Genomic DNA, 11101 nt, shown 5'->3' with positions numbered 1-11101 from the left:
TTGGTTTTGGGTCTTTTCTCTGTTTTTTCCTCGTTTTTTCTTTATTTTTTTCCATTTTTTTGTTTTTCCTTTTCTTTCCTGTTTTTTCTTTTCTTTTTTCTATTTCTACATTTTGATTTTTTTGTATATTTTTGGAAATCATGAAAAAAAAATTGAATTCATAATTTTTTTCAAAAATCACGAACAATTTCCCAATTCATGAACATTTTTAGAACATTACTCAAATTCAAGGACAATTTATAATTTGTGAACATTCTATCAAACTCACGAGCATCTTTTTCGAAGTTATGATTTTTTTCAAACTGAAAAGCATTTTTTGAAATTCATGAAAAAGAGCCATGGTTCGTGCAATGGGTGGCGGTGGCCTCGGCGCCATGGGTGTCATGGGTGGCTTCGGAGGTACCGTGGGCGGTTTAGGTGCAATGGGAGGCATGGCTGGCTTTGGAGCACCCCCCGACGCTATGGCCACGATGGGAGGCATGAGTTTTGCTTCTCTCATGGGAGGCATGGGTGCACCTCCGGCCGCCATGGGCGGAATGTCTTTCGATGAGCCTCCTCGCACACATTCCCATGAAGATGCCGTTGAAGATCTTGCCAACACCGTCGGAGCTTCACGTGATGCGGTGCGCGAGAGGGAGGAAGATTCATCTTCGGAGGTGGAAGAATCGTCTTCTGAAGATGAGGACGAGGACGAAGACGAGGACGAGGACGAGGACGAGGAATGATGTGTCTTTCCTTTGTGTATTGAACTTGATTTGCATTTTGAACTTGGTTGGATGAACTTGTGGCATGATTTTAAACTTGTGGGCATGAACTTCATCAACTTGTTTGTGTGAAATTTTTATGGTGTTGAAAATGTTCATCATTTTGTGTTGAAAAATGCCATATGCAATGCACCGGCAGGTCGCACGCGCTGCATTTTGACGCGCTGCTGGAGCGACGCACGTGCTGCATTTTGACGCGCTGCTGGAGCGACGCACGCGCTGCATTTTAGCGCAGCCGTTGGAGCCAACGCTGCGCGCCGCGCCAAACCAGCCGATGCGCGCGCGACATATGTGTTTTTTGCCCGCGACCGGCGCCTGTTGGAGATGCTCTAAACGGCGTGCGTACCGATTCGATCCCATCCCGCACGACCGCTCTATCCCCACGATCTCCTTCTATCGTTCCTTTCACACAGGCCGCCGAGCCCATCGACCCACGTAGAGTTGTAGACGGCTGCCGCCCTCCCAGCTCGCCGTCCGCCCCGCTGGCCGCCCGCTCCGCCGTCTCTATCGTCCTCCACTGCCGCCATTTTCAATCCGCCAGGACCTGCTGAGGACGCGCCAGGACCTGCTGAGGACGCGAGCACACGCGACCAAAAAATCTAAGCCAAGATGATGAACGACCCAAAAAACCTAAAGCTACACAATCCATGTGTGTAGATCCGGCGACCCTCTCACTACGGACGACCAAGATTATCGGTGGAGGGAAGCCGCCGGAGGAACGTGGTGGAGGAACTCCCCTGATGGCGGCTACTAGGTTTTAGTCGCGTGTGCCCGAGAGATAACTGTTCGGTTCAGGGCTTGCCTTTGTCTGTTCCTGTTCGTGTAGCTTTTTCGAGTAGAAAGAAGCAAGTACGTGTAGGCTAGCGTTTGGGTACGTGTCTAAGTCGGTTTAGGTTTATATATGTAGCCGGCTGAGTATATATACATGTGCCCTCGTGAGATTTGTATAATACTGTGGACAACTGAGACAAAAAAAGAGAAAAAGAGAAGAAATAAACAGAGAAGAAGGGCAATCGACATGGGCAATCCTTGCGCTCTTGAGCTGCCGAGTTCGTGTTTCTCTCCTTCCGGCCGCGCCTGCAACGAGGAAACAACGGCCGAGGTGAACCCAGAAGAAGACACTCCCGATGCCGTCGTCATCTCGATCTCGCTGCCGGTGGACATCATCTTGGAGGTGCTAACCAGACTCCCGGTGAAGACCCTTCGCCGGTTCCGGTGCGTGTCCAAGGGCTGGCGCGCCCTCCTCTCCGACCCAGCCTTCGCCGCCGCACAGCGATCCCGTGCCGCCGCCGCCGACATCCCCCTCGTCGTCGGTGTGTTCGGAAAACTGCGCCCGCTCGAGAAATTATATCCGTACAGACCGCCACGCTTTCCCCAGGCATGTCTCGAGCTGCGGGTGATTGACACGGCCGACGGCAGCGTCCTCAGGGTGGTGAAAGACGTCAAGAGCGCAAAGCTGATGCGCACAGGCGTCGACCTTGTCTTCGTCAACCAAGGCGTGCATGGCGCTAGGGTGATCGATCCGGCGACCGGGCGGGTGCTCACCGTCGGTGGAGAGGCATCCATAGAATATCCCAAAGCCGACTGTAATGGAATCCCGTACGATTTCTTGCACGACGAGTTTTGCCACTCCAGCTTCAGCCGCGCCACTCCGTCCGGTGCGTACAAGGTCGTCCGTCTCCGAAACGCCGTCACGGCGCTTGACGATTGCCAGATCTGCCAGGTTGCCACAGTAGAGGCCGCGGCCATGGCCACAGGCGCCACCGCAGAACCCACGACGTGGAGGCACAGACCGGAGCCCCATATCCTTACCTGTTGGTGCTCCAGTTGCACGGCCACCGTCAACGGCGTCCTCCACTTCATGGATCGCGGCGTTCATGCCCATGGTACACTTCTGGCGAATCCTGGCTGGAACCACATAGCCTGTTTCGACCTTGAAAGCGAGGAGTGGAAGGCGATGATCGACGGGCCGCCAACCGGGTGCCCGAGGGAGGATGAAAATTGGGAGATGACACTAGCAGAGCTCAAAAATACTTTGAGCGTTACTCAGACCGTATGGTCACCTTGCTATCTAGGTGACCGAGACCTATACACTAACATATGGCTTCTAGTTGATCCTGAGAAGAGCACATGGAAAAGAGAGTGCACGATACAAATGACTAAAAATTGGTGCTTTTTCAAAGTACTGGAGATCTTCGTTGACGGAAGAATACTTATGTTGAACGCGTTCAAAAAAAAAGAGGAAGATCTATATGATGCTCGGTGCATCCTACAACTTTATCACCCAAGCACAGGATCTCTAACAGACTTAGTGAAGATGCCTGACGATTTTAGGGGCTCAATGACACTTTATACCGGAAGCCTATTGTCTTGACAATACTTTTGGACAACTAGGCTCGAGAACGACAGATTGACGATTCATATTCGATCGGGGCACGTGAGGAGTAACTCCGTGCATTCGGCCTATTCAGTTTACATGGTTTGGTTTATATGGTGTTAATACTTCGGTAAAAAATATGGTATGAAATTAAAGATACGGTTTGCATTTGGTATGTATCAAATTATTTTGGTATATTTTCGGTATTATATACCTCTATAAAGGATGCTAGAGTACCCACCCCTGGGGATGAAATCCCTGTTTTGACCCTTTGGGAAAACTCAGGCCTCCTTTGGTTTAGAGAAATTTCATAGGAATTCTAGAGGATAGGATTCTTATAGCATTTTTTTTCCTTTAGAGCCCTTTGGTTCATAGGAATGGATTCCTATTCCTACATAGGATTGGTTCCTATCCTCCACATTTCATAGGAAAATAAAAAAGAGCCTAGACTCAATGAAAAAATTCCTTTGATGTCAACCAAATGACATCTTGTTTACTATTCCTACTCATAGGATTTGAGATACATGTCATCTCATTTCCTACAAGATTCCTATTCCTATGATAATCATATCCTATGAACCAAAAGAGGCCTAACACAATTTGACTCTCTTCAGAATTTTTAGCATGGTCTTACCTTTTTGATAAACGACCAACCTTCTGGCGACTCTTCTCCACATACAAGCGACGAATTTATCGATGTTTTCCAAGGTGAAAGGCTATGGGTTGTGGCGTTTCCCAAGATGAAATGTCATGGGTTGTGGCGTTTCTTAGTGGAGTAGCAACGCCGGGCAGGTTAAAGTTGCAATAAAGAGGTCAGATCACGCTAAAATTTCCAGCCGGCCAGCAGCGGCGGAGGAAAGACAGCTCGGCAATGAGGAGGCGGCATCGCTTGCACGTCGTGGCGCAGCGGAAGAGGGCTGCCACATCCATCACGCGCACCAGGATCTCCACCACCACGTCGTCCGACAGCGTCTCCATCGATTCAATCGTCCTCCACTAGGGCTGGCGCGCGGCGGACTTGCGAGCGATCGTGCATTTCTTTCCAACCGCTGATTGGGTCTTGATTGGAAAATTGTATAGACCTTTTCCAGAGATTTTTCCTTCCCGTATTCTTTTCCATGAGCTATCGTCGTACAACAATTTTCTCGAGACTTTTTTTTGCGGGTGAATAGAGAGATGGACCTAGGGCGAACATCACAAGATGGCACCCCAAAGGAGACAAATATGAAGACAGAAGAGAGGATGCCACACTAGATCTTTTCTTAGGGTTTGAGATTTTTCTTCAGGGATTTGTGAGAGTTGTGACCCAGCAACAAAAAACGAAATTTGGGGTAAGTAAATGGTGGAGCAAGTGCAAGATGAAAATGCTTCAACTGAAATCTACGAAATAATCTAATTCTACCTGATCCCATTCTTGTTTCAGTTTAGATGTTCTCTGAACTGCCTTCTCTGTTCGATCGGGTTTATTAGGCTCACTCGTATTAGTGTCAAACTTTGACCATAATTTTAAGTAGTAAAGTATAAACTATATGTAACAAAAATTATAATCTGAGAATCTTCTTTCAAATACAAATCTAAAGGTAAACATATTGTAGCATATATCTCGTATAAATGTACACAAATTACTCTGCATATGGCAATATCATCTTGTTGATCCAACGAAGAAGCCATCCCTGTGTCCGCAATCTTATGTAGTTTCTCTTTGCATCTCTGGATGTTCAAGCTTCGTCCCCAGCGTTATTTCTCTTTGCATCTCTAGATGTTTGCTTTGTGGGCTGCGCCCTCCTGTTTGCTGCCAATGTAATAAGTAGAACTTCTTTAGATTCCTGGTAGTACTTTGAATATTGTTGTGGCGTTGTTGGGATGTTGTTGGTGGCTGATGGTTTCGTTAATGAAATTGGAGGGGAGAGCCCTCTTTTGCTCATAAAAAAACATGTGCTAGCAAGGGAAGGGGTATCTAGTGATTTTTGTATGGTTTGGTTACACCATCCACCTGATTGTATTCTGCACATTGTTTCGGCAGAGATTCCTGCGTTTTGTGAATAATAGGAGATGGATGAACTTCAAAAAAGAAACAGCAGATGGCCGACTAAGTAAGCTATTGGCCCGTTCTACACTTTGTTCCGCCCTCGGACACGTTATACATTCAAACTCTCACCTTCTCTATTTTATTTATCTGCGGTTATTTTCGTTTAATTTACCGGCACATACTGATCCCACCACTCACAGTCAGATCCATAATTCAGGTATTAAATATGATAGTCGCATACATAAATTCCAGAAAAGAATTTTGGATTTTAATAAAGTGCTTACTTGGCGCGTCCGTGCGTTCTAGTCAAATAGCACAGTTTTATCTTGATCTCTACTTATAGCGAAGAATGTAAAGAACAGTAGTGCTACATGTGCAAATGAAATGCCACTTATGATCAAAATTAGCTGCAATTTTTCCTTCTTAGATAATGGAGCTTCCCATAATGCAAAACACAATTCAGCACTCCTTACTATTTTCTCAACAGAGTATCAAAGGTCCAGCTAGCACACCAAGTCTGAACAGGAGAGGATGAAAGTTAAAACTAACAATAAAATGCACAGGCCGCACTCTGCACCACAAGCACAAAGTTGTGTGTGGCAGCAGTTAATCCTCTTAATCTGATGAAGCGGGGCAAGCCTTGCAACATTTGTTCCTTGCCTTGACGCTGCACAATGATCAATAATGAACTTGCAAGTTCATGAAATCTTGCACGCAGGCAGAACTTAGGTTCATGTAGATCTTACTAGGCCCAACTCATGGAAATTGACCCAAAGACAAGTGACACAACTATTTATCCCAAAAAGGGCCAGCAATTTTTGTATAGAACTCCTCCCAGTTTAGCTCGCTCGATCCTAGTGTTTGCCAAGTTGCGCGTGAAGAATTCTGGCCAATCCATCTCAAAAGGGATAGCCATCACGAGAATGCCGCGAAACCAGTTGGTGACAGCCTCCATTGCCCCTGTTTGGAGATCTACAATGTACACGTCTTCTTGATTGTCCTTGACGAGCAGTATGCCGCTCGTCTGACCCACACAAACGCACTGCACCTGGTCGATCTTGCCCCGCTCGGGTCGTTGTAACTCGATCATCTTGGTGCGATGCCAGCGCTCTGTGTTGCTGCAGTCTCCACTGATGGGGTCACTCCGGCGTGTCCAGATCTCCAGCATGATGCATTTCCCGTCCAAGCGAAGCAAGCATGGCGTCCCGTCGTTGGTGACTCCAAGCAGTGGCTGAGTTTGGTCCGGTGTGACTGGGAGCCTTGTCAAGGACATCTCTGTGGTCCTAGCACACACACTGAGTACGTACAAGTTGGACGTATTCTTGAAGAGCCAATGCGCAATGCCGCCGTGGCACACGACAGCGGTGGTCTGCTGAGACACGACACGCGTGTCGTCGTCCTCCAAAGAGTCATAGCACTCCCTAGGCGTGCTCCAGCTCGAGCTCGACCCCGTGGAAGTGAACACATGGAGGTTGTGCCGTGGCTCATCTCGGTCGCCGCCGATGATAAGCACTTTGAAGAAGGACGCCGCCACCGCCCCTCGCGTTTCGTCCGGGCAACAATCGGCACGGGTTAGAAGGGCGCATCCTTCTATTCGGAAAGGTCTGTCGCTCTTCAACTCAGGCAGGTCACGGCCTTTGCCGGCGATTGGATCGTACAATGCCAGGTTCATGGTCTTCTCGTGCCCATTGGTGGGTTCGTTTAGTGGGACGAAGCACAGAACAAGAAGGCCACAGCGCGAGGTGAGCACCGCTGCCTGGCTGTCAGGAGGACAAGGGCAGGTGAGGAAGCTGTAGCGTTCTCCGAGGGAGCACCATGGCACTGGGGTGAAGGGCGGCATGGGCGCAGCCGTAGAGTCCCCTTCTGTTGGTTCTTCACGGGGCTGTTGCACGGTGAAGAGGCCGAGCAGGGAGGACAGGTGGCTCACGCCCTCCGGCCAGCGGCGGCGGAGGAAAGACGGCTCGGCGATGAGGATGCGGCATCGCTTGCACGTCGCGGCGCAGCGGAAGAGGTCTGCCACATCCGGCACGCGCACCAGGATCTCCACCACCACGTCGTCCGGCAGCGTCTCCATCGATCCTTCTCCACTAGGGCCGGCGCGCGGTGTACTTGCGAGCGATTGACGTGCGATCGTGCGTTTCTTCTCCATTGGGTCTTGATCTTTCCAGAGATTTGATCCTTCCCGTATTCTTTTGCATGAGCTAATCCCGGACTTCTGGTACAACTCTTTTTTTTTGGCATCATTCTGGTACAACTCTTTTTTTTTTACATCATTCTGGTACAACTCTTTTCCTTGAGAAGACTACCCTCCAGCATGACGTGCGTGATACCCTGGTCTATAATATATATTTGGATTAAGATATTTGTTTCCCCGTTGAGTTTGGTTGTTCAGATGTGCGTGGATTAACAACATAGTGGTTTTCTCTTTCAGTGAATTTTACTAAAATTTCGAAAACTTCAGTCATTTAATTAGGTACTAAAATAAAATAATTGCCTAACTTCCAGCCAAACTATTCCGGCAATTACAATAGCACATGCAAATTCAAATACTTCTCAAATTATTTTTAAAATTTTCAGATCTCAATCAAATTCTGCTGGAATTTTTGGCCGAAATTAATGAAAGCCAAAATCACAGAAATTCAATGAAATCTAGTGATTTCGCCTGTGGATTGAATAGTTTTGAAACTGAAATGCAAAACCATGGCTAGAACTGGCTCATCGCATTTCGGTGACGGCTCATTCTCGCATGTCATATCAATTAGCTGGATGAACTTCTATGAATGATGGAAGCATTCGGTTAGTCCATACAAAGGGAAAACAATCACTAGTTCGTGGACTTACAGCGTATAATGCAGTGCATGGCTCAAGGTGAATAGAGATAGACCTGCGGGGTCAACATCACAGGATGGCACCTCAAAAGAGACAAATGCGAAGAGAGAAGAGAGGATGTCGCGCTCGATCTTTTCTTAGAGTTTGAGATTTTTTTTAGGCTGTGTTCGGTTGAGAGGGATTCAAAGGGGGTTTGGCAGGGATTGAAGTGGATTTAATCCCTTGCAAGTCAAAACCTCCCCAAATCCCCTCCAATCCTCTTGTGGAGGGGTGTAACCAAACAAGGCCTTAGGGATTTGTGAGTTGTGACCTACAAAAAAGGGGGAAATTTGAGTAAGTAAATGGTGGAGCGAGTGCGAGATGAAAACGCTTCAACTGAAATCTGCGAAACAATTTAAGTCTACCTTACCCCATTCTTGTTTCATGTTAGATGTTCTCTGAGCTACTTCATGCACACTCTGCTGCTGCGTGTGTTACTGCGTGTATTTTCATCTTAAGAAGCTTGACACACTTCATCATACAAAATTCTGATCTAGGCTAAAAAACGTTTTATATTTGAGATAGAGGGAGTTGTTTATTACTTTTAGTCCAGTGATCTTCATTTGCATCGATCTTATATCCATTTCTTTTGTAGCGTCTTTCGCTGCTTTGGGAGGCCATCACTTGAGGATTGCCCATCTCTCTTCTTTTCTGTTCTTCGTTTCCTTGGTCTTTTCCTCTTTTGATCCAGTTTGAGTTTTTGTGTGCTTTGGCTGAATCCTGTGTGGTTCAGCGCATTGTTATGTAGGAGTACTGTACTTTGGGGCTTTTGGTCCCTGCCGCTTCCCCCTTTTATGAATTGGCAGTGCTCTTGCCGTTGCCTGTAAAAAAAAACTTTTGTAGCTTTGTACTGGTTCAACCTATTCATGACTTCCATCGTATCATAGGGAAAAGGAAGGACACCATTTTGTTTCGCTGGCAACTAACTTTAATCGGAGAGTGGATTTTTTTTAGTTGAGGTGTAACTACATCCCAACTCATTTACAACCTTTCATGTTTCACAATCTTGCCCTCGTGTATCAAATGGGATCACCATGGTCCTCTGTTTCACTGAGCTTTGTTTATCAAGAAGTATTGACGAACTAAGAAGCGAGATAGTGCAATAGATGCAAACATGTCAATTTTAATCACAATAAAATGTAAAGTTTTCTTTTTAGATAGTAATTGATATTCACATAATACAGACGAAACCATTCATTACTATTTGTTGAGCTAGCACACCATGTCTAAATTTAGAACATGTCAAAACGGGCAGCTTGAAAGAACCCAGAGAGGACATTCAGCACCCCAAGCACAAATTAAGTTGCATACTGCAATTTCATCCTCTTGATCTGACGAAGAAGCCGTAGCCCGTAGCCAGTGTCCATGATCTTAATTATTTTGCATGTCCATCAAGTTTGCCACACTTCAGCGTTCAAAACAAAAAACATCCACCACACACAAAACTTTACACTTTTGTAGCTCTTACGAGGCACATGCAGTACAACTTATATATTAACCCAAAAGTAACTGGCCGAACAATTCCTCCCCAAAAGAGTCCAATGTAGCTCCTCCAAATTTGGTCCTCTCAATGCTACCGCCCGCCAAGCGAGACATGAAGAAGGCCAGCCAGTCGATCTCAAACGGGATAGCTCTGACAACAACACTGCAAAACGAGCTTTGGACAATCTCCATTGCCCCGGTTTGGAGTTCAAGAATGTGCGTGCAACCTTGGTTGTCCTTGAGGAGCAATGCACCGCCCATCTAACCCAGGCAGATGCATTGTGCCGGGACGACCCAACCTTGTTGGGGTCGGTTTAGCTCAATCGTCTTAGTGTGGAGCCGGTCCGCAGTGCCATCTCCACTCATGTTGTCACCTTGACGTGTCCAGATCTCTAGCGAGAGGAATTTATAATGTACGGAAAGCAACAACAACTTTCCGTCACTATTGACACTAAGCAGTGATGTACTAGAACATTTGCAACCGGTGTTGCTCAGTGTGACCGGGAGCTTTGTAAGAGAGATGTGGGCGGTCTCAAGGCTTACTTCTAGTGCGTAGTCTTTTGAGATGCTCTTGAATAGCCAGTGTGCCGTGCCTTGGCACACGACAGCGTTGGCTTGTATTGGCGCCGCATATACTCGATGCTCCCAAGGGTCATAGAACTTTACGGGCGTGCTCCACCTTGAATCGGAGGACGTGAAGATGCATAGCTTGTACCCTGGCAGATCACCAACTTGGAAGATACCAATGATTAGCACCTTGAAGAAGGCTGGGTAGGTTGACGACGTCGGAGCCGGGCATCGCCGTTCTTTCGGGCAACAATCCGCATCTGTTATAATGGCACATCAGATGATTCTGAGGTGCCCATTGGTGTCTAGCAGCGGTAGCACACGACTTGTGATGGCGAGTGGGTCCAACAGGGCCAAACTGTTAAATCTACAGGACGCGTTGATTAGTTCGTCGCGTGGGACGAGTCGCACGAGGAGAAGACCGTGGCGCGAGTCGAGCAATGCCGTCCGGATGGCCTGATCGTCAGGGAAGTCGGAGTTGGGGCGGCGAGGGGGGGAGCGGCCCCGAGATGGAGACGGGTATGAGGGCCGCCCGTACTGTCCTGGCGAGGCCTCACGAGGATCGTGCCTGCAGCGTCCCCAGCGTGGCCTCACTAGGACTGTGCCAGAGACGGAGCCGACGGTCGCCGATGGAAGTGCGAAGAAGGTTGTCGAGTGTGGGTGAGGGGTCTTTTTGTTTTTTTTCCATTGCTCGGATAGGACATCGACCGAGCTCAAGCCAGGGAGATCACAACGACCCGCAACGTGTCGGCGAGAGATCGCAAGGACATCGGGTGTAGGGGAGATCGCTCGAGAAGGAGGATGGCAGGGAAAATCAACTTATGCCAAAAATATCATGCGACTTACAAGTAGTCGGTCCCCTAGATTGTACCCAACCTAATACCCGTGATTAGCACCTTGAAGAAGACGATGGAGTTTGCACTTCTTCGAGCAATAGTCCTGTGTTGGCTAGAGTGGCACGTCCAATTGGTCTAGAAGGCCCTTTAGATTCTACCAGTGGTAGCATACAGGTTG

General features: G+C 47.7%; 1 protein-coding gene across 1 annotated transcript; it reads right to left on the bottom strand.

The window, feature by feature from the left end:
• Positions 1 to 5641: 5641 nt before the first annotated feature.
• Positions 5642 to 7490, bottom strand: LOC123180093 (uncharacterized). Its single transcript, XM_044592056.1, has one exon. The coding sequence runs from the start codon at positions 7317 to 7319 to the stop codon at positions 5964 to 5966; it is 1356 nt and encodes a 451-aa protein (XP_044447991.1). The 5' UTR covers positions 7320 to 7490; the 3' UTR covers positions 5642 to 5963.
• Between the last annotated feature and the right edge of the window lie 3611 nt (positions 7491 to 11101).

Source organism: Triticum aestivum, chromosome 1A, assembly GCF_018294505.1.
Source record: "Triticum aestivum cultivar Chinese Spring chromosome 1A, IWGSC CS RefSeq v2.1, whole genome shotgun sequence".
Classification (NCBI taxonomy): domain Eukaryota; kingdom Viridiplantae; phylum Streptophyta; class Magnoliopsida; order Poales; family Poaceae; genus Triticum; species Triticum aestivum.
The sequence above is the reverse complement of the archived record's forward strand: the minus strand, read 5'-3'. Positions and strand labels throughout refer to the sequence as shown.

Bases quoted from the DNA above. Each gene is read 5' to 3' on its own strand.
- LOC123180093 (XM_044592056.1), bottom strand. From the start codon at position 7,319: ATGGAGAAGAAACGCACGATCGCACGTCAATCGCTCGCAAGTACACCG.